The sequence below is a fragment of the Pecten maximus genome, chromosome 13 (genome assembly GCF_902652985.1).
Source record: "Pecten maximus chromosome 13, xPecMax1.1, whole genome shotgun sequence".
Lineage (NCBI taxonomy): Eukaryota > Metazoa > Mollusca > Bivalvia > Pectinida > Pectinidae > Pecten > Pecten maximus.
In genome coordinates, this window is record NC_047027.1 from 34,673,898 (window position 1) to 34,698,789 (window position 24,892).

Below are 24,892 nucleotides of genomic sequence, written 5' to 3' on the forward strand. Positions count from 1 at the left end.
TGAACGAAAAATGTTTTGGATGGATGCCAGGAATATTTCCATTTGTCATCGCTACAGGTCAAACGTGGATAATGCTAGGATCAGGTGTAGCAATGAACAGAGAGAATACTGGTTTTGTTTGGCAGCTTTTGAAAGAAGAGGAATGCACAGATGCATGGCTTCAGCCTTTTGCAATCCATGATTTACTGGACCTACCCAAATCTGTAACGGAGGACGGATTCAGGCTCCGAAGCATCGTCGTAACTGGTCAGATGATTGACAACTTCTACACGGGAGTCATAGGACGATTTTGTCAGAACATGATGGTTATATACAGCTCTAATGAAAGCCCGCGAGTGGCTGTTAACGGTCCCATTGATGGCAGTAAACCTCTACAAGCAGGAGACGTTGGTAGGCCCTTTCCGGGAGTGGAGATCAGAATCGTAGACGACATAGATATTCCCAACGAAAGAGGAACGATAGGCAAAATTCAGGTCCGCTCACCATATGCAATGAAAGAGTACGTTGGTAATCCGCAGCTTACAAAGCAGGTTTTCACAGAAAGTAAATGGTATAGAACAGGCGACCTCGGTAAAATATCACCTGAAGGAAATCTCATAATCGTGGGGCGTGAAAATGATGTCATATCAAGAGGCTGTAAAAATATATACCCTGGAATGTTGGAGTCTCTTTTAAGGGAGATGACGGCGATCAAAGACGTTTGTGTGGTACCTGTACCTGATAAAAGACTACTTGAAGAAGTCTGTGTGTGTTTTCTGTCGTCCGGGCAGGTCACCCCAGAAGACGTGAAAAGATTCTTTGAACAGAAACTTTTTAGGGAGCACACTCAGAGCAGTCTTGGCGAAATACCGACATACTTTTTACGGTTTGAAACGTTTCCCAAAGTAGGAAACGGAAAATTCGATAGAAAACGAATAAGTCTTGAAGCTGTTGCAAGATTAGGTCTAAACAAGACATCCACAACTACGGACAACTAACCGATGAGAGAAAAAGGTCTGTCTAGAAGATATAGTTGCAAACATCCCGTGTTTTCAACATCACCAGTAGAATACCGAATCAAAGACTGTACGAACAGACTAAACATCAAGATATTGACGATATCTACTTATGTAGATATATATATATAGTTTGTTCTTTAAAGATTGTAATGACTTTCCATGCTCTCTATTATGCATCACAAAATTTATCTTAATTAAGATGGTGTTATGTTTCTTGATACGATGCAAGTGAAGATTGGGATCAGCGAGTGATGTTGAAGAATCTACAGCACCCTTAATTTCAATTCCTTAAAGGTTTTTTATCAAACCAGGATGAATTTCAAAGAATTTGGAAATAACATGTTACATATTCTGATAAGCTTTTCAGTAAAATCAGTTCGTTCTCGTGATAGGTAATTTTATTCTTGGTATATATTGTATCAGTCTGCAAATGTTTAATGAAATACATTCCAATATTGTCCAATACCATGAATTAGTGCGTATCGCTTTTCTTTGAAAAGAAAGCTCTTGCATGAAGGAAAGAAAACGTGTTTCATACGTTTGAAATTAGAAATGGTGGATTTAAAAGTATAATGCTCAAATGTTTTGTAGGAGAGACGTTTTAAGGAGAGGACTCTTTAGGATGATCAAACTTTTGTATTCTAGGATCGGAATGTCTCGGTATATTTGTCTATAAAATGTAATAAACAGAATATCTAACAGTACCTTCAGGAGTACAAATATATATGGATATTATATATGAATTTATATATCAACTTCATATTAAATAATTGTACTTAAACTCCTCGTTTATTTTCATCTTGGTTGAGTGTACTCGGCTATCTCTAATAACCCGTCTCATTTAAAAAATAATTTTTATTTCTTCTTTAAAACAAGCAAGAGCACCGAGCACAAGTTATGGCAGCTAACAGAAGCATCCAAAATTTATTTCAGCAATGTGGCAGGAACTTTAGACATTATATACAATGAAACGAAATTGGGAATCAGTGGAGTGAAAGAAGAGACAGATGGGAAGTGCAGGGAAACGGCAATGATATCATAAAGGGGATTTTACCATTTACACAATTTATTGCATAATAATATTTATAAAATATAAAATATCATATATCTGCCTGATACATACTAGCTTTATAATCCAGCTACTTCCTCTATTCAAATCGTCCATGTAAAGTGTTATGCGAAGTAATATTTCTCTAATATACAATCGTTCTCTTCCAGGTATCATTTCATCATTGTGCCATGCAGAAATCCAATACCATTTTTTTTCTTATCTTTTAACAGATTTTATATAGAGAAGTATACGTTAGAATATACATTATATCTGAATTACATCGCTTGTGATAGGATGTTTCAGAAAAGGTAGTAATAGGATTGGTAGGCAAAATGTCTTCATGTCAATTTGTCCTGAAAAAAATTGACCTGAAATTGACCTGAAATTGACCTGAAATTAACCTGAAAATGACATGAAATTGACCTGAATTTGACCTGAATTTTTTTTCATGTCAAATTCAGGTCAATTTCAGGTCAAATTCAGGTTAATTTCAGGTCAAATTGAGGTCAATTTCTTGACATGAATTGACTTATCTGCTCTTTTCAGGTCAATTTGACCTGAGAATCTTGACCTGAAATTGACCTGAACTTGACCTGAACTTGACCTGAACTTGACCTGAATTCACATGAAGACAGTTTGCCTGTGTAAAAAATCGTTTAGACAATGTTACTAGCATATTTTATACAAAAATTAACACAATGTTTCTGTAACAAAATCTGCGTCACGTAACAATTGAATTGGTGTTCATAAACACGAACTCCTGGAGAGGTCTTGGTGTCAACCGTTGAACGGTTTTTAATTAATGAACTTTTCTCTACAACATATGAAAACTGAGAAAGATCCTGTTAAAATGTTGTAGTTAAAGAAACAGCAATATAACGAACTTCAACTGTAAAAATCGAAGATGGTCGCCTATCTAAAAAAAAGTAACAATGTACATATACTGATAAAGAACAGAGAAACGTCAAAACGTTTGGTTTGTTTTTGTTTAACGTCCAATTAACGGCCAGAGTCATTTAAGGACGTGCCAGGTTTTGGTGGAGGAAAGCCGGAGTACCCGGAGAAAAACCACCGGCCCACGGTCAGTTCCTGGCAACGTAGGTTTCCAACTCGCAACCCAGAGCTGGAGGGCTAGTGATAAAGTGTCTGGACACCTTAACCACTCGGCCACCGCGGCCCCTCGTCGAAACGAATGCACCTAATCATGTAAAAATGTTGAAGTGCACATTTAGAACATATTAAGACAATTCACAAATCAGGAGCCTGTTTGATGCGGACAACCCGATTCCTCTGTTTTTCGGCATAGCCGTATAATATTCTTTTGGTCCCGGATATGACGAGACAGGTGGCGTTACTGGTCAAGATGAAGTATATGATTGGTCAATGTAGCCGTAAATGCAAAATGCAGATATGCCGTTAAAAACGAAACAAAGATAAGATTGTATGCAAGCTGAATTAATAAAATCATATTCCTGATTCAAATTCTGCCTTATTATCAACAAAAAGGATTCAAACCGATATAATTTTGTTATCCGTGCTGAAACGCATTAGTTCGTTAATTTTGTTCACCGGTAGTTTTACATTATAACCACCAGCATTAAAACTATGCCGTTTATCTTTTTTAAAGATATTTCTTGTTTAATATAATATTTCAGGCATATTACTTGACAGATATGACTCCAGACATTGAAAGTCTTTGTCAAGATCCGTCTAAAACAACAACGAAAAATCGCTAGGTCTGTCCTTATTTCATAAACGAACAACTCCGGCCCAACCGGTTCATCCGTATCGATAAAGGACTCTCATATTTAAATATTTTACTATATGTGATTACTAGTGACTTAATTCTTTTTTCACTTGTAGTCGTACGTCATTCTATTTTCTGTAGGAACACAGGGGCATGTCTAGTTTTATATTAAAAAATAGTCAGAAATACCTATATAGGTATTTCTGACTATTTTTTAATATAAAACTAGTATATAGGTATTTCTGACTATTTTTTAATATAAAACTAGACATGCCCCTGTGGTAGGAGTGTATCTTACTTTTTTTCAAGTCTTCAGTCATTACTCTTTATTCTCGCAAATAGGAAGTATCTATTATATATGTTAATTACTCAAGAAAATGGCTACAAACCTCAGAAACACATTTTCGTAAGGGACGTGGTTCAGGTAAAACACTCGCTGATTTGCTGATTGGTTGATTTACATGTAGTTGTGTGAGTCCTAAACGAAAGTTACAGACAGTACACCCACAGGGGCACGTTACAATAATAATACATGAAATGAATAAAAATGTACGTGGGTCAGTTTATACTACTGACCCACATACATTTTTAATCATTTCATGTATTATTATTGTAACGTGCCCCTGTGTTTGAAGGGAACCTTGAAAACTGTCGACAAAATTCTTCAAAATGGAGAGAACGAGTATAGATGGGTCAATAAGAATGATGTGTGTGATAGCTATAACTAATAACGAAATGATAGCAAAAATTCTCGTAAAAAATGATTGATAGTAAGTGTTGTTAATTTTTATTTGAAATTGGCGCCCTCGGAATTCCAGAATCGAAGCTTCGTCCCTTGTGTTAATTATGTTCATTTCACGTATTATTATTGTAACGTGTCCCTGTGGTACACCAGTCATAGGCTATCTTATCAGTGAGCTAGATAACGTATCCATGATATCATGCAATTGATCACCAAATATACATCTGGTGTTCGACTTAATTTCAAATGACAATAAAAAGATATATCGATGTGAGTGGTCTGTTCCAGAGACCTATAATATATTATTTTGTTCTTTGATCTGTAACGATCAGATTCCGGAATTTCAACAATTCCATCCGTAAAGTAATCACGCCTTTTTAAGCGCTTATATGATCATGATCTGGGTAGTATAAGCTCTTGAAAATCCGCGATGGTGAGCCTGTCGAATGAAAACCGACGTTCTGGCGTAAGTTTGTAGCTTTATGATATATATTTATTGTTTTTGAATGAGAATTTAATTACTAATATATCTGACGCATGGAAATGTAGATGTGAATTAACCAGTGATATCCGAAAACTGCGACTGCCACATCTCGGAGCCAGTCTGTATGATCTCATCTCTAAGTCTAAACCTGTAAAACCATACCAGCCAAGTGCATCATCATCTTTTGATTATATTGTGTGCAGCAAATGCGTCGATGCAGTTTGAATTGTGTCTTATTGGGCTATTTAGATGAAGGATATGAGAATGTTTTGTTAAGTGGATGAAGATTAGAATTGAAAATAGAATATTTTAAAAAGATGCATTTGAAAGTTTGAAAACAGTGTTGGTAATGTAGGAGGAATGACCTCTCAGTCTTTAAATTACAGACTTTTACCCAGGTTCTAGTCTGGGGTTCCATGTGTAACAGTAATAATGAACAACAATATTAAGTTTCAACAGTTTTATTTCGTCGCTGGGGATAACACGGATAGATATATACAAACGGGTTCAGCTACCTGGCTCGGCCCGTATGACGACACAATGTACGAGACAAGAACGAAAAATATTTACTTAGACATTTACATAGCCACCCACCTGCAAACACGTACACACTTCCGCTAACAGGGACGCCGAGACGGACTCAGCAAAAGCTAACTGCCCGTCTGACGAAAACCCGTGTGCTGCCGTATTATAGTAAATAGGGTAGCCAATCTCCGATACCCTACTGGTCAACCAATCAACGAGCCGCTCTCATAAATGAAAAATTATAAACAACATGGACGACACGAGTGACAGACGACAAGTCCCAGCGACGGCAATACACACATATTATAAACACAGGGCTAGAACAAGGTAATATTAATAATAATCATCATCCATACACAGATACATACCTTCCATTCATGATTACATTCAGTCATTCACACACAGACTCGATCATCGGTAGCTCGTACAACTTACACAACATTCCAGAGGCCTATGCACACATACACACATATAAAATACCCAACTCCCACAGTAATAATTAGGGATTATGGAGATGGATATCTAGAGCATTAATTGTTGTTTTAAATAAGCTTAATATTGGACTCATCGATTCTGAACTAAATATTCCAGTGAACAATACAATGCATTAATTATTTTATGTTGTTAAATAATCTTAGGATATATGCTGAAAGAGAAACAGATGATGTATAATTAATGACAATGACAATCTCGACCAAAAAGGACGGAAAATGATAAAATCATCAAAAGAGACCAAAATAGGGGCCAGAGTAAGAAATCAGAAAAAAACTATGTGCATGAATAAACATCAGGAAACATTTCTTTTTTGTCAGAGTTATAGGATAAATAGAATAGGCTATATCTGTGAATCAATGGCCAGGAAGTATTTTGAATGCATGCCGGCACATTAAATTATTTTCAATCTGAGACATCATTAGAAGAATGTTAAAGCAAATGAAGTTCAAGTCATCCCAAGTTGCTACTTGGTCACTCAGGAATCTGTACACATATATATCTGTGTATCTACAGTTGAGTGTAGACTAAAGGTTACACAAAGTGCACTCCGAGTGCACTCCGTTTGGACTTGGAGTGCACTCCGTTTGGACTCCAGGTAAACTTGGAGTGCACTCCGAGTGCACTCCGAGTGCACTCCAAGTTTACCTGGAGTCCTATCAGGCTCCAATTCTACCTGGATACACATGTATCACATGTACCTGTAACCAAGTACATATACACATAATGTTTATATATAGATGTATACATGTACATCATATAAATAAGATATGTGTTACTGTTTTATCTGTGTATATATCATATAATTTTGTTGGTTCATTTTTATTTTGGTTAACAAACAATGCATCTAACATAATTGATTTTTTTTTTATTAGAAAACCCTATATAAGTGACTGAATAGATTTGGCACTTTGTTGAAAATATAGGACAGCATTCCTTTGATTTGAAGAATTTTAACAAGCCACGCCATAAATGAATAGAAATTGGGAATAAACAGAAATGTATTTGGCAAGTTGTTTGTGGTCTCTCAAAATGTAGAGTCTGAATGTGTACCGGAACTATCTTGTACTCAAAGTACTACTGTTTTTAATATTTCAACAGTTCCAACAGTATATACAATTGTATATTACTTAACATACAATACAAAAGAAAGCTTTTTTATCACCTTGATAGCATATTCTGGATCCAATGTCTAGTTTTGTATAGAGTTTAACATCAGACTTACATTTCCATTTGGTAAACCAACTGTTTGTTTTCTTGTTATACCTGCCTCATTAAATCCAGGTCATACATGGAGTTCTTTTAACTGTTATGTAAGATACAATCCTGTCTCCCCCCCCACCCCCACCCCCCCACCCATCCCCACTCCCCACTTCCAGAATCAATATTTACCTGTATATCAAGCGTGATTACAGGGGTGTGGAGAAAAGACAGACTTGTACACTGACCGCAATAATGACCCCTTCCTCCAAGTTTACCTTATAAGGTGTGAAGATCAGGACAGGTGTACACAGTCATCTAACTAGATAAAGACTCCCTTAATTGTTAAATGGAAACTGGTCATCACACCTTACCTTTACCTAGCCTGAGTTTCCTCTGGCCCTGACACCATATCTGGTGTATATGGTGCCAGGGCCAGAGGAAACTCGGGCTAACCTATATACCAAGGTCATATAGAATATGTGGCTGTCTATATCTGACACTTTTGAAATGATATGATTGTTCATTACTATTAAAATACTATTACAACAACAGTTATAAGTCATTATCATATATATAAAAAAAAATAACAAAAGATATTTTATTTCAAACTGGTACTATTAGTTTGTGTCTTTAATATTATAATGGAAGTATGTATAGAGTATTAGAAGTCAATTATAATGTAAATCACCATAGATTAATATAATTTTCATCTATGAGTTAAGTAAATACTTATCAAACATTCCATACACTAACTGCAGCTTACCTTATGAATTTTTTTTTTTTAAGTTTAAACATTTAACTTTATGATTTTATAATTGTCTTGAACAACCATTGTACATTCATGACCTGTATCTGTTACATATTGACTGAATAGGAATAGAAAACGATGTAGTTCCAACAGGTAAGTTTTACAGGTAAATGGTACATAGGTTGCCAGTGTCCAACTGCCCATAGGCAAATTGTACCTCAGGCAGTTTCCTGTTTCCTATTATGATCCCATTTCCTGGACGAGAACAATGTGTACTAATTACGGCTATAGGTTGGTTTCGGGAAATGGTGAATTTACATTTATTATACCATTGGGAATTATACTGATTTTTTTTTTACTTTAATCTCTTTCTTTACAATTATTTTTTAAAGCAATGTCTTTATATTTTTGAATATAACAAGATAAGAACTGCATCATTTCTTAATTTGATTTGCATTATTTTTTTCTGAACTTATATCATTCAACATTGTACCTCTACATACCGGACACCTGCATAAACCGGCCAATACGTTTAGTCTCAATGACTTACAGTTTAGACAGGTTACAATGTAATAAGAAACAACTTATTTTTACTTTCTAATTTCATTTCAATAAAGTTGGTCTTCTAAAACCTGTTTACCAGTTTGTTAATGATTTTACAGCTTATTTTGACATTTCCACCTTAATTATATCGGTATTTCGTTTATAATTTTGGTCTGATTAAGGCCTCTCAGATGGAGAGCTTCAACCTTTCCTTCAGGTCAGGAGATAATCTTACTGTTCTGATGGCCTGAGGCTACACACCCTGCTTTGCACAGCTTCATCATTTGAAGCCACACAACAACAAATATGGACATTTCTGTGAACCCAGGGCAGTACCTGTAGCTGGCTACTAAAACTCACCTGGCACAGTTCTCAGGTGGGTCAGGGCAGAGTCAGTCATGCATGGCAAATAATAATAGCAATTATAACAGATACTGTCATTTATTATGGGTAGTACAGAACCACATACTTGTGTGTACATTATGTCAGAACATTATTTTAACCAGGTAATGCTCGTAAATATTTACAGTTGTAGGCCTAAATGTATATTTTTTAACAATACATTTAAAAATATAAACCTATATAAACTATATTGATTATTAGGTCATCTGACCCGAAGGGTCAGGATGACCTATAGTCATCATGCTTCGTCCGTCGTCGTGCGCCGTGCGCCGTGCGTCGTGCGCCGTGCGTAAACTTTTCACATTTCAATCTTCTTCTCAAGTTCCACCAGTGGGATTAAGCTGAAACTTGCCTGAAATGATCCTGAGATGGTCCTGACCAAGTGTTGTTATTTTTCCGGTCAGTCCGAAATCCAAGATGGCCGCCATAGCCGCCATTTTGAAAACACATTTTAAACTTCTTCTCAAGTTCCACCAGTGCTATTGAGCTGAAACTTGCCTGAAATGATCCTGAGATGATCCCGACCAAGTGTTGTTATTTTTCGGGTCGGTCCGAAATCCAAGATGGCCGCCATAGCCGCCATCTTGAAAAACACATTTTAAACTTCTTCTCAAGTTCCACCAGTGCTATTGAGCTGAAACTTGCCTGAAATGATCCTGAGATGATCCCGACCAAGTGTTGTTATTTTTCGGGTCGGTCCGAAATCCAAGATGGCCGCCAAAGCCGCCATCTTGAAAAACACATTTTAAACTTCTTCTCAAGTTCCACCAGTGCTTTCGAGCTGAAACTTGCCTGAAATGATCCTGAGATGGTCCTGACCAAGTGTTGTTATTTTTCGGGTCAGTCCGAAATCCAAGATGGCCGCCATAGCCGCCATTTTGAAAACACATTTTAAACTTCTTCTCAAGTTCCACCAGTGCTATTGAGCAGAAACTTGCCTGAAATAATCCTGAGATGATCCCGACCAAGTGTTGTTATTTTTCGGGTCGGTCCGAAATCCAAGATGGCCGCCATAGCCGCCATCTTGAAAAACACATTTTAAACTTCTTCTCAAGTTCCACCAGTGCTATTGAGATGAAACTTGCCTGAAATGATCCTGATATGATCCCGACCAAGTGTTGTTATTTTTCGGGTCGGTCCGAAATCCAAGATGGCCGCCATAGCCGCCATTTTGAAAACACATTTTAAACTTCTTCTCAAGTTCCACCAGTGCTATTGAGCTGAAACTTGCCTGAAATGATCCTGAGATGATCCCGACCAAGTGTTGTTATTTTTCGGGTCGGTCCGAAATCCAAGATGGCCGCCATAGCCGCCATCTTGAAAAACACATTTTAAACTTCTTCTCAAGTTCCACCAGTGCTATTGAGATGAAACTTGCCTGAAATGATCCTGATATGATCCCGACCAAGTGTTGTTATTTTTCGGGTCGGTCCGAAATCCAAGATGGCCGCCAAAGCCGCCATCTTGAAAAAACACATTTTAAACTTCTTCTCAAGTTCCACCAGTGCTTTCGAGCTGAAACTTGCCTGAAATGATCCTGAGATGATCCTGACCAAGTGTTGTTATTTTTCGGGTCGGTCCGAAATCCAAGATGGCCGCCATAGCCGCCATCTTGAAAACACATTTTAAACTTCTTCTCAAGTTCCACCAGTGCTATTGAGCTGAAACTTGCCTGAAATAATCCTGATATGATCCCGACCAAGTGTTGTTATTTTTCGGGTCGGTCCGAAATCCAAGATGGCCGCCATAGCCGCCATCTTGAAAAACACATTTTAAACTTCTTCTCAAGTTCCACCAGTGCTGTTGGGCTGAAACTTGCCAGAAATGATCCTGAGATTATCCCGACCAAGTGTTGTTATTTTTCGGGTCGGTCCAAAATCCAAGATGGCCGCCATAGCCGCCATCTTGAAAAACATATTTTAAACTTCTTCTCAAGTTCCACAATTGCTATTGAGCTGAAACTTGCCTGAAATGATCCTGATATGATCGTGACCAAGTGTTGTTATTTTTCGGGTTGGTCCGAAATCCAAGATGGCCGCCATAGGCGCCATCTTGAAAAGCACATTTTAAACTTTTCTCAAGTTCCAGCAGTGCTATTGAGCTGAAACTTGCCTGAAATGATCCTGATATGATCGTGACCAAGTGTTGTTATTTTTCGGGTTGGTCCGAAATCCAAGATGGCCGCCATAGGCGCCATCTTGAAAAGCACATTTTAAACTTTTCTCAAGTTCCACCAGTGCTGTTGGGCTGAAACTTGCCTGAAATGTTCCTGAGATGATCCCGACCAAGTGTTGTTATTTTTTAGATTGGTCTGAAATGCAAGATGGCCGCCATATCCGCCATCTTAAAAAACACATTTTAAACTTCTTCTCCAGTTCCACTGGTGCCATTGAGCTCGAAATTGGTGAGGATGTTAAGGAAGGAGTGCCAACAAAGTGTTGTTATTTTTTCGGCCTTGTAAAAACTTTGGCATGGCAGCAATGGCGGCCATTTTGTAACATGATTGCGCAATCATGGTTTTCCTGAACAACACCTATTTCAAACTTCTTCTCAAATTCCACCGGTGGGATTCAGCTCTAGCTAACTTACCAGAAATGATCCTTAGATGGTCCAGACCAAATGTTATTATTTATTGGGTCGGTCAGATATCCAAGATGGCCACCATGGCCAACAGTGCCACTATATACTTGCTACAGAGAATGCATACTACAATAATATAAGGGTTTTAATTTAGAGTCAGATGACTGTTAAGGCCCCTGGGCCTCTTGTGTTTATTTTATAATTACTTGCCTGAACTGAGTTCATATCTGTAGTTATATTTTCCTTTCATGTAGAGAATGTCTTATTAAAAAAAAACCACATAAGTCATTAAATACTGTAAACTTTCAATATTTTGAATAATCAATAACATAATATATGTACATTATCTAAACTTCCTTTAAAGTCATGATATGTGTACAGAAATAAATATTCTAATTGAAATATTTTTTTACTTCCTTAATAAAATGAAATACAATTTAATTACATTTAAATAAAATATGAAATAATAAGCAATTAACTTTCATAAAAACCTGATTATAGCATAAATTGTATAACTGTATTTTATGGATCTTAATAAATATAGATTTAACATGTACGCATATTATTACCATGTATTAACAATAAAATAAATATTCCTAGTAGACTAAACAAATGTAAATAGTAATATGAACAGAACAAAAATAATTTGTAAAAATCTATTTATTTATAATAAATTATATTAAAAGCATCAAAGTATTAATATATATATATGATATAGTCTGATGATAGACCCGGGGCAGACATGGTGTCTTATAGGACCCCCTGTAGACTCGGAGTCCACTTGGAGTGCACTCCAAGTTTACCTGGAGTCCAAACGGAGTGCACTCCAAGTCCAAATGGAGTGCACTCGGAGTGCACTTGGGTGTAACCTTTAGTCTACACTCAACTGTAATTGTCAAAATGCAAAATATGTCCATATATGAACTCGAGTCAAAGTTTCAACAGTCATATTACGGGAAGGTCTATCTAATCACATTTAAAAAGTGTGGTAGGCAATACGTTGGACAACATCAAATACATTAAACGTCTGCATTGGGGGCCATTTATATGATATACAGAACAAAGTTAAGTACAAACCAATAGCAATACATTTCACGATACCTGATCACAATGTCAATGACGTCGGGGTTATTGGCATAGTGACGTGTATCAGTGACGTCAGCACTCGACTCAGAACTGAGGAGTCACGGATTCAATTGTTGAAGACCAAGCAGCCGTGGGGTATGAACATGATAGCATAATAGTAAACACCAAAAACACCAAGAAGGATCGCCACAGGGAGTGTAAAAATACCTTGCATAAGATGCGGCAAGACGTATTGAAGCCTAAGAACATTACGGAGAGTACATGCTAACCATGCACATGTTTTATACGCAACCTGGTATAAATGTTAAATGTGCAAGAATAGCTTAACAAGGAAGGACGCACACACTCGCCACATGAAACAGAACACCCTGGCTACCATGTGGAGCCGGAGGAATTTACTCATGAACCTCAGAAACCGGAAATGTTAAAAAATGAGGCTTTAACACAGGCGCAGTTGGAAAGGATTAAATTTAGAATTAAATCTGCACAGACCATAGGGTAGATAGACTATCACCAGAAAACCAAACCAGTGCTGGATATCGCTATGGAAAGACTATAAAAAGATTTGGAGCTACGGGAGAGTGAGTCTGAAGATACAGCGTCAACAGCTAACACCTCGGAGCATGACATCGTGGATTACAAGGAACTAGGTTATCAGAGTGAGGGGATCGTCTGCCAAGACGAAAGGGAATCGGACATATAAGAAGAATATTGGAACATTTTTATTCTATAATTAACATTGTATTTCTATAATGAACATTTTTATTCTATAATTAACATTGTATTTCTATAATGAACATTTTATTGCTATAATGAACTTTAAATTCTACAATGAATATTTAATTCAATAATTGTATATATAATTGCACTGATTGTATATTACTAAAGAAGAATTACCGCCCCTTATAACAAAAAGAGTGATATGTGCACCTCTTTGAGTGTACTGTCTTCATGGGTTAAAAATTGTTGTATCTTTGCCCTGACGAGCCGTAACTGCTTTATTAACCTAAGTATTGAAGCTGCTGAATGTTGAGTTACACTCCTTCCTGATGTCTTCGTAATTGTCAAGTAGTAATAACAACAGTACAATTATCTATTTCTAGTAATGCGCATCCAACGAACATCTGTTTGTTAGGATCCAGTACCTATATTCGAATATACCGTCGTTATTACTTACTAGACCCTACATATATCTTTGTATCTATATACATTTCTCTCGGTACAACTTACTCCAATAATATTAGAGGTTTACACGACAGGAAACTTTTGACAGGCTGTCATGTAACGATATCCACCAATGTAATCAGGTGGAATAAGACCTCATATACGTATAGGAGTAGGTACAACTATGACAGGAAATTCACATCTATATCTTCGGATCACCAACACATAGTGTCAGTGTATATAATACATTGTGCTAATAAATAGATATATAACTTAGCAACACAAATGACAAAGGAAGTCAACTTTTTGACAAGTGCCCTGACCAGGCCTCAAACTAATGATCTACGGCACTCAATCGCCTAGCCAGAAATACCCGCAGCCTATACCGCTGCGCGACATCGGCATTCTAAAAAGAACGTTTCAATGGCGCAGTGATGGTCGGCCCGATACCCTGACATGATCATTGTGGAAGTCGTTTATAAGATGATATGAATACCTGGATCGCAATGTATTTACATACTTGTATGGATACGAATTGTACATATATCTTTATATCTATACAGTGGACCCTCGATAATCCGAACACCTTCGTTCCCAGTCCAAACCGTCCGGATTACGAGTTTTCCGGACTGCCGAATTTCGTGTACCAGGTCAAAAAAATTGTTGTGTAAGAGTTATCTCCCTTGATTATATACAATCCGGGACGTTTCATAAACACGTCTAATTGTCAGCCTTTTTAACAATAAATATACTTATGTTTCTGATATGATTCTTTTTGTTTTGTTTTGTAGAAAGTAAAAAATAAACTATGTTTTTAAAAGAACATGTAAAGTGATAGTTGTTTTATGTATAGCGGGCATATCATGTGACCTACAAATAACACACATGTGTCACGTCCCGGAGGTTCACAAACAAGTAGAAATTACAAACGTTAAATACCTTAAATAAAATACCCGGATTTTACAACTTCCGTCAGTCCATGTTTTTTTATGATTTTTACGTACCAGAAACCCCAAGCTATCTATTTAAAAGTACGCGACACCAGCGAGAACTACCCAAGATGTCCGATAATTATTCAAGCCGTATTCACTTAACAATGTGACGCTTAGTTTTAAAAGTATCAGACGACTATTGACTAATTTGTGTGTAATCAACCCAGTTCTTCTGATCACTGCTTAATACGTAAATGTGTATGTAATTAATAACATGCATCTTTCAATGAGTCGTCGTTTCAAGTAACGTTAACGGTGTTACAAAGCCGATATCCGTGTTTACCCAATACAGGTGTTAATGATGTTAATAACCGATCATAAATTTATTACATGTATTTGAGATTGATTAATTATCGTATCACATACTGTATGTTTGTGCGTAAATTCAGCAATGTACCGTTATAAAAACAAAAGCTACACATTGTAACACAGGTAAACCCCCGGGGCTATGACCTTGCAGCGGTCGCTATGACTACGCACAGTGTCAAGCGATAGTCTGTACAGCTGTCGACACGGGTGACTTGCCCCGACATTTTTTTCTCCTCGTGGCGAAAAAATCGTCCGGATTATTGAGGGAAATTTACTAATGAAAAGTACGTTCCGTTCCCAAAATGGGCTTCCGGAATCGGAATCCGAATTTCCGGACTGGTGAGTACAAATAACGTTACGGAAATCCGTTCCCGTGCATTTCCATCCGGACTGTGAGTTTTCCGGACTATCGGCGTCCGGATTATCGCGGGTCCACTGTATATGTATATTGAATAATTTTTAATCTATTTGAACCGTCATTGGAAAGATCTTAAAGCAAATGAAGTTTAGATCACCCCAAGTTGCTACACTAGGTCATTCAGGAATCAATATACATATATACCTGTATATATAGGGTCTAGAAAGTAATAACGATGGTATGGTCCAATATAGGTACTGGATCCTAACAAACAGATGGTCGCTGGATGCACATTACTAGAAATTTGTTATCATCAGCGTAAATGATCCCCGTAATGCTTAGTACAAATATCACTATTTATTGTTATATAACTGGTGATATATTTCATAGTACATAATTAATAATTATTCATATTTAGAACATCCAATTCCTGTTGGTGATCATATGAAGGTGTTTTACATTTCAGGGTTGATGAAACCAGTAATAACATACTGTAAACGTACTTATTTTAGCGCAATCAAATTTTAGTGCATTTGCAGATTTTAGCGAGTTAGCGCATTGATGAATTAGCGCATCCACAGAACTTTCTATAGTAATAGAACGTACAAAAAGTAATTAGCGCAATAATAATTTAGCGCAAGGCTTCCAGCGCGAAAAGCGCTAAAATAAAATTACCGCTAAAATATGTACGTTTACAGTATTGCACTGGAATCTGCTTCAAGATAGTAATTTTTTTTTTTTTTTTAATACTATCCGGAAGCAGACGGCTGTGCATATTGGCACCATATTTTCACACTAGTATAACTTAATATGGGTTTTTTTTTCAATGAAGTCAACATTTATCTGATTTATTTCAGGGTTACTTTTTTAATGATGAAAACATGATTCAGGGTCGGGATGGTGATGAACCTCTCCTCGATAGCCCCACTTATACAACAGAACTGGACCGTCCTTTCCGGGTCATCAACACAACCGCAGCCATTGTCCTGCATATCCTAATTCTGGTAAATATTGACTGAATCATTTGTCCGTGAATAATGATAACTTCCAAGTTTCTGCCTTTCAGACAGTGACGCTCGATAATTGGGGATTGCTTAATGAAGAGTTTTCTTCAAAGTTGAGTGTGGGTATCAACAAATTCATTTGAGACATGATTTAAGGCATCATGAATGGTTGATTTTTTACTGTAGGTTGTGGCAGCCATATTAGTACTGGCATTAGACTCCATATATCACAACAGAACGGAGGCGATCATATATTACATCCAGGGGGCGCTGTGGTTCCTACATCTAGCTTTTGACATGTTTTACCGACACTGCCACAAGAAGAGTCGTCTCCATGGATACTTGGAGTTTTACAGACAGACCAGACTTGTGCGTCAGCTGCCACTGGCCATCAACTCAGCAGGTGGAGTATGTTATAAAATCAAAACTATCAAATCTTGAAAATAAGCATTTGGTCCTTTTGGTAACAATTCATGGCTTATTTTCGCAAATACCTTATATTCTAGGTGTTTTTGCGTTTGTTTCTGACGATACAGATTAACTGCCAATTAATTACTGTTTAACCCTTTCAACCCTAAGAAACTTCAGTGGCCTCTGCCATTCTTTCATAATTTGAAGTCCAATATGGTCAGTAGGGGTGGAAGGGTTCAAGCTGAAGACCACCACACCTTGATAAATCCTAATTCCATAAGATGTAATCTATCCGACTGATATATGATCCTGTTACCTTAAGGCTTATTGTCAAGTGACCCTGATTATTATTATTATTATTAATCCCTTACCGGTGAAACCTGAAGGACTATAGGTTTCCTCTTCATTCGTCAGGGTATGTCTGCACTCTAGCAGCTTCATTCCTTGAGGGATTTAAATCAAACTTCACATTATCGATAGGGGACAAGTTTGAGTTTCGAGGTTTTGGGGTCAAGGTCACTGTTACTATATTTTCAGTAGGGGACATGTATTGGTTTAGCAATACCAAGTATGTTTGTTAATCATTTTAACCTGCATGGAATTTGTCACAAATTTTTCAATATCGGCTTATTTTCAAGACCTGATTTTTCCTAGACTTTATATGTTCTTTCAAGACTTCAATAAATAATTAAACTGTTAATGGCTTTGATATATATCATATGTGTAACATTCAGAATGATAGTGTATTCATAGGAGTATAAATGCATCCCTCTTACATGTTGCTGACACATGATGATCACATTATCAAAATGTTGATTAATTATAGACTAGACAGCACACAGAATTTCCAAATAAAAAAAATAAATACAAATCATCTGCTCAAGATTTATCATGAACAATCATTTCAACCCTTAGAATCTTCAGTGGACTCTGCCATTCTTTCATAATTTGAAGTCCAATATGGTCAGTAGGGGTGAAAAGGTTAAAGCTGAAGACCACCACACCTTGATAAATGATAATTCCCTAAGATCGACAAACATTTCGGTTGCATTTTCAGAGTCAATTTATACCTTTTTCAGTCAGGTGACTTATTGTCTATCACAGTTCTGAAAAGATTTTGATTGAAATATGTATGAAAAGATTTTAATTAAAATGTGACATATAAACCATAAGATGAATTTATGTTCTACTTTCACTTTCGATAAAGCTGTTTGCAACACCTTTTGGTATTAAATGCAACTTTCAGATAACGCTTAAAAATCTAGTGGATCACACCAACCCGTGTATTTCCTTATTGAAATACACACAACAAAAATATACATGGTATCTTACATGCTATTTGGTTTAATCTCCTGGAGACGAGCATAAAAACAATATTTGATACAGAAGCTGGAAGAATCTGAAAAACAGTGTTAAAGGAAATTTGGTTATCTTTTATGGGGTAAATAAATTAACCCTTAAAAGGTTAACATGCCCTTTATTGATTAAACGTCCTTTTTCATACCCGGTATCTTTATTGTCACTTTTATTATCCAATTTACAGTTAACGCCGGGTTGATCATATTGGCCAGTGTGGCGAGAAGGGAAGGCTGGACACCAGATACGGGGAAACACAACAAAGTCTGGCATCTCTGTCTTCGTCTTATAGTCGTCATCCACATTGTAATCAAACTCATTGTTCTCATCCTGTACCTAGGTGAGTACCTTGTATTTAATTGTAATCAAACTCATTGTTCTCATCCTGTATCTAGGTGAGTACCTTGTATTTAATTGTAATCAAACTCATTGTTCTCATCCTGTATCTAGGTGAGTACCTTGTATTTAATTGTAATCAAACTCATTGTTCTCATCCTGTATCTAGGTGAGTACCTTGTATTTAATTGTAATCAAACTCATTGTTCTCATCCTGTATCTAGGTGAGTACCTTGTATTTAATTGTAATCAAACTCATTGTTCTCATCCTGTATCTAGGTGAGTACCTTGTATTTAATTGTAATCAAACTCATTGTTCTCATCCTGTATCTAGGTGAGTACCTTGTATTTAATTGTAATCAAACTCATTGTTCTCATCCTGTATCTAGGTGAGTACCTTGTATTTAATTGTAATCAAACTCATTGTTCTCATCCTGTATCTAGGTGAGTACCTTGTATTTAATTGTAATCAAACTCATTGTTCTCATCCTGTACCTAGGTGAGTACCTTGTATTTAATTGTAATCAAACTCATACTTATCTTCTATCTAGGTGAGTACCTTGTATTTAATTGTAATCAAACTCATACTTATCTTCTATCTAGGTGAGTACCTTGTATTTAATTGTAATCAAACTCATACTTATCTTCTATCTAGGTGAGTACCTTGTAGTCAATCAAATATATATAGGGTCTAGTTTAAAGCCTTTTTTTATTTAAAATATGAAGTTATAGATGTGTGTGAAAAATGTCTGAAAATATTGATTTTTGAAATGCTTGTGGCATATGAAATCATTGAACTTGTTTCATAAGTGTAGGCTACTATATGTTGAAAAAAAATTTAATTTTGTTTTGTTTTTTTAGCCTACCATCATCAGATGGTGGGCTATTCAAATCGCCTTGTGTCCGTGGTCCGTGGTCCGTCCGTCCGTCCGTAAACAATTCTTGTTATCGCTATTTCTGAGAAAGTACTGAAGGGATCTTTCTCAAATTTCATATGTAGGTTCCCCTTGGTGCCTAGTTATGCATATTGCATTTTGGGACCGATAGGAAAACAACATGGCCGACAGGCAGCCATCTTGGATTTTGACCATTGAAGTTTGTTATCGCTAATTCTGAGAAAGTACTTAAGGGATCTTTCTCAAATTTCATATGTACGTTCCCCTTGGTGCCTACTTATGCATATTGCATTTTGGGACCGATCTGAAAACAACATGGCCTACTGGCAGCCATCTTGGATTATGACAATTGAAGTTTGTTATCGCTATTTCTGAGAAAGTACTAAAGGGATCTTTCTCAAATTTCATATGTATGTTCCCCTTGGTACCTTGTTATGCATATTGCATTTTGGGACCGATAGGAAAACAACATGGCCGACAGGCAGCCAGCTTGGATTATGACCATTGAAGTTTGTTATCGCTATTTCTGAGAAAGTACTTAAGGGATCTTTCTAAAATTTCATATGTAGGTTCCCCTTGGTGCCTAGTTATGCATATTGCATTTTGGGACCGATAGGAAAACAACATGGCCGACAGGCAGCCATCTTGGATTTTGACCATTGAAGTTTGTTATCGCTATTTCTAAGAAAGTACTGAAGGGATCCTTCTCAAGTTTCATATTTAGGTTGCCCTTGGTCCCTAGTTATGCATATTGCATTTTGGGACCGATCGGAAAACAACATGGCCGACAGGCAGCCATCTTGGATTTTGACAATTGAAGTTTGTTTTTAGCTCACCGATATCAGATGGTGGGCTATTCAAATCGCCCTGCGTCCGTGGTCCGTTGTCCATCCCTCCGTCCGTAAACAATTCTTGTTATCGCTATTTCTCAGAAAGTGCTGAAGTGATCTTTCTCAAATTTCATATGTAGGTTTCCCTTGGTGCCTAGTTATGCATATCGCATTTTGAGACCTATCGGAAAACAACATGGCCGACAGGCAGCCATCTTGGATTTTTACAATTGAAGTTTGTTATCACTATATCTCAGAAAGTACTGAAGGGATCTTTCTCAAATTTCATATATAGGTTCCCCTCGGTGCCTTGTTTTGCATATTCTATTTTGAGACCTTTCGGAAAACAACATGGCCGACAGGCAGCCATCTTGGATTTTGACAATTGAAGTTTGTTATCGCTATTTCTCAGAAACTACTGAAGGGATCTTTATCAAATGTCATATATATGTTCCACTTGGTCTGTAGTTCTGCACCAAACAACAGAACTGATGGGATCTTTCTCAATTTTCATATGTAGGTTCTCCTTGGTCTGTCGTATTGTATTTTTGGACTAATCTGAAAACATTGTCGACAGACAAGCATTATCGCTAAATCTCAAATTTCATGTAGAGCTTTCCCTTGTTTAAAAAGCACTGGAGGGATGTTTCTCAATTTATACAGATTATTAAGAGGAAGGGAAAAAAAGAGAAAAGATCAATCTGACATGGAACCTATAAAGATCATTCAATGGTGGACGCCAAGATCCCTCTGGGATCTCTTGTTCTTTTGAGAAATGTTGCACACTCCAAGTGGTTTATGTTGTTGATTACAATAAATCCCTATTTCCATTTACTTGCAGTGAAGACTGTGAAATTCAACAAAAGCAAGGTTTCACCTGATGTTACTCAAGAAGACATGATGGCCAGCTTTGTACAGTCTACTCACTCCTCCGAGATAGGATTCAGGTAAGATACTCCCCGAGTCTGACTCAGGCAACACACTCCCCGAGTCTGACTCGTGTAACACACTCCCCGAGTCTGACTCAGACAACACACTCCCCGAGTCTGACTCAGGCAACACACTCCCCGAGTCTGATACTTTGTAAAGTCTACTGACACCCCTGAAATAGAAGTCATGTAACCTCACCCCTGAAATAAAAGTCATGTAACTTTTTTCCTGAGTCTCAAGACTGTATCTCAGGGATGCTATGTATAGTCTACTCACATCTCTGAGACAACATATCATCAAAGTGTAAAGACTGATTTCTGGTGATAAGACTTAGAAGTTCATTAAAACTACCATATTAGAAACATTTTCCCTGTCACCCATCATGCAAGGAATATCTTCAATGGAGTCATCCTGTATGATATACAGTTTAAGGAAATAGCCCTAAAGACTCTGTATGTCTTGATAAACTGTGATTCTGGTTATAAAATATCCATACAGTGTGATTAGTTCTCTATAGGTGAAACCTGGGGGACTATCAATACTGGTTTCCTCTCGGTTCATGCGTCTGTCTGTCTCTCTGTCTATCTTCCTCGTCTGTCACTCCGTCCACTCAGTTTCTACTCTTTTCTCAGCCATACATCAAGGCATGTTGCTGAAAGTTGGTATGTAACTTCAGTATGAGTAGCTACATATATCAAGTTCAAGTTTCAGGGTGTTTGGGTCAAGGTCACTAACTATATTTAGCAGGGCCAGAAGGGGACATTTGCTTTAGCAATACCCAGCATGCATGTTCTTCAACTTTTTAGGTCACCTGAGACAAAGTCCACCGTGCATCGTAAAAAAATCATATTTTCAACAGGCCCACTGACCTGATATTAGGTGTGTAGCATGCTGGAATAAAGGGCTACAAAGTTTGTTCAAATGGATGACCTTGACCTTCATTCAAGGTCACAGGGGTCAAATATGCTAAAATCTTTAAACAAGTTCTTCTTGATAACTCTCAGAGACCCAGAGACCCAATATTTGGTCTGTAGCATGCTGGATTGAAGGGCTACCAAGTTTGTTCAAATGGATGACCTTGACCTTCATTGAAGGTTACAGGGGCCGAATATGCTAAAATATATCATAACTCAGGTGACCGTTAAGGCCCATGGGCCTCTTGTTATATTTCGGAATATGTATGTGTGACATAATTATTAACAACATGTACAACCACGGCTAGAAATTCCCTAATTTATTGTAAATGTTTCAGAATTATGTAGCCAATATTTCTTTTTTTTTTATTACAGAGACGAGCAATATACTGAACAAGTATTGGAGAAACAGGCCGATATGATACGGTACCTGAAGCAACACAACGCTCAGCTGGGGAAACGTATCCTTGCACTTACAGCCGAAAACCACAACCTCAAGGGAGGTAATAGCTGAGTGATTCGATGCTAACAGGATGACTATTCTGAGATTATCGAACTCTTACTGAGGATAAACAGTTTATTTCTGGCGAAAAAATTATTTTTTCCTCCAGGCATGGCTACTGTCTGCTGAAAAAAAAAACACTGATTGGACTGTCACCCGTACGTGGGGAATTGTCAAGGTTTCATCAAGTTTATCTTCACAGATCAAAATAGAACAGCTCGGTCCGATTGACAGTTATATTTTGACTTTCAGTACTGTTGTTAGTGGTGAATAATGGAATCTTACTTTTCTATGGACAGGGATATATCTCATCCTGAGTGTAAGAGTTAAACTTGGGTTGGGATATCCCTGTCCACGGAATAGACGTATTCATGTATTAATATTATTCTCATATACCGTATTTATTCTGATAAACGCCCCGGGGGCTTGCAATTTTTCATTGGGGGGAGGGGGAGTGTTTAAGAGGGATTGGGCGTTTATTCGAATAAATACGGTACTTATAAATAAAATGATTTCATTTGCAATATGAATCTAGTTCAACTCTAACAATGGTGTCCTGTTGACAATTCCTTGTTAGGGTGTCACAGTATGTGACAGCTACCTGTTCCTGTGTTATATAGAGTTTTCTCTTACCCTGAACAGGGATATCCACAATTTTACTGGTGTGAGATTTCCTTATATCACATCAGGTTGGGACAAGCTACACATGCTCTTTGTACGTCAACAATACCATGACGTCACTTTATTTCTATTTAATCTCTTCCCTCTCAACGACGGGATCACTCTCTGGAGTATGTGAGAATAAAAGTCCTCCAAGAAAGAGGATAAAATTAATAGTATGTAATGAGATTTATCATTATTATAATGACACTATTTCTGTTTAAGCTCAAGAACAAATTGTAGAAACTAAGTCTTAATGGTTTTTTTGTCAAGAAGAAGTGTAAAAATGCTTTTTCATTAGGCTTAAGAAATTGAGCACAGAAGTTGTTGAGAACAGGTTTGATTGTAAGGAAAGGACATAAAACATGAAATATCAATATTAAAAACATTACAATGATATTTTGTGTCTATTTAGGATCTCAAGTATTCATTTTGAAAATATTACACTGATATTTTTTTGTCTATGTCAGCACATTTTGAGTGTTCTCTTTGAGAAATGATGTTTCTTTTCACTATAGAACTCAATAACTCATATTACATTTTGTATAAATTCTTTGTATTTACTATTACACAATTTGTAATTATGTATGTATATATCAATGTGAAGTTATTTAAGTCTGTGAATTGTTTAATTGAATATGACAATGTGCAAATGTTCCAATGAAAGCCATGTTAGATGTTGTCCCTGAAGTTAATTATATATCCATGTACCCTGTATGCGATGATTTATTGTTCATTAGATATTTAACTTCCAGTAAAATATTGTGCTGTACTGCAAATAAGCCTATTTAAGCAGTCATCTTAGTTAGCCTGCAATGAGTCAATTTATACAGTAATCAGACTTCAGTACATTGTTGGCACATCCTTTTCAAGTTTCCAGCTTTCAACTGGAGTATCCTGTTTATTTTGGTACCTGTTAATTCATCTTCGCTAGCCAAGGCTTCTGATTACGTTACACTCCACGAACCCTTGGCAGATATAGGCGTCAGTTCTGGCCCTCTAGCGGAGATTCGAAATTACCACCCTTTACACATGAAATTTTCGACCAATCAAAACGAACATTACCGATTTACTTCATCAGAGATGTTTACAAACACACATGGAGGCTTGTGTCATTTTGATGAGATATGTGATCAATGACTTCTATTAATTGATCAATCACTGCGAATGTTTCCCAATGATTGTATATCTCTGTTTTTAGGTAAAATGTCATGACATAGTCGACGATGTAGCTCTGCACTGGGCGCCGCAATTTTTGTTTACTGTGAAACCAAGCCTGGATGTAAAATGTGATTTGATTGGGTGCCCTGGGATTCCAGGGCGCGACAGTTTAAACACGACTATATCTGCCAAGGGTTCTTGGAGTGTAACGTAATCAGAAGCCTTGGCTAGCGAAGATGCTGTTAATTTGGCAACCACCAATGTTTGGTCTGATCTGAAGATTTTTGATAATTAACAGTTATGGAACTTTGGTGAGGTCAATATTGTGTTTCGTCAACCTGGTAGAGTAAAATATTGACCTTGGTTGAAGCCCATGATCAATATTTTATATTCTACCATATCGATGTAACACCACTGTATTGGCGGAATAAAAGGTCCTTAATTTCTATATTAGATAAGAAACATTGC

The 24,892-nt window shown here is 37.0% G+C and overlaps 2 protein-coding genes across 2 annotated transcripts; both read left to right on the forward strand.

Moving 5' to 3' along the window:
* Positions 1-71: 71 nt before the first annotated feature.
* On the forward strand, positions 72-977 carry LOC117340697 (medium-chain acyl-CoA ligase ACSF2, mitochondrial-like). The gene has a single exon (XM_033902461.1). The coding sequence runs from the start codon at positions 72-74 to the stop codon at positions 975-977; it is 906 nt and encodes a 301-aa protein (XP_033758352.1).
* Positions 978-4,931: 3,954 nt separating this feature from the next.
* LOC117341377 (transmembrane protein 192-like) lies at positions 4,932-24,281 on the forward strand. Its single transcript, XM_033903229.1, has 6 exons — positions 4,932-5,004; positions 16,282-16,428; positions 16,615-16,831; positions 18,383-18,535; positions 21,099-21,204; positions 22,477-24,281. Exons 1-6 carry the CDS (start codon positions 4,969-4,971, stop codon positions 22,613-22,615), a joined length of 798 nt encoding a protein of 265 aa, XP_033759120.1. The 5' UTR covers positions 4,932-4,968; the 3' UTR covers positions 22,616-24,281.
* Positions 24,282-24,892: the final 611 nt, after the last annotated feature.

What these genes read in the sequence shown, in the direction of transcription:
- LOC117340697 (XM_033902461.1), top strand. Translation starts at nt 72, where the DNA reads ATGCTAGGATCAGGTGTAGCAATGAACAGAGAGAATACTGGTTTTGTT.
- LOC117341377 (XM_033903229.1), top strand. Translation starts at nt 4,969, where the DNA reads ATGGTGAGCCTGTCGAATGAAAACCGACGTTCTGGC. An exon ending in ATGAAAACCGACGTTCTGGC is followed by an intron (nt 5,005 to 16,281) that starts GTAAGTTTGTAG and finishes GATTTATTTCAG; the next exon opens with GGTTACTTTTTTAATGATGA. An exon ending in TGTTCTCATCCTGTACCTAG is followed by an intron (nt 18,536 to 21,098) that starts GTGAGTACCTTG and finishes ATTTACTTGCAG; the next exon opens with TGAAGACTGTGAAATTCAAC.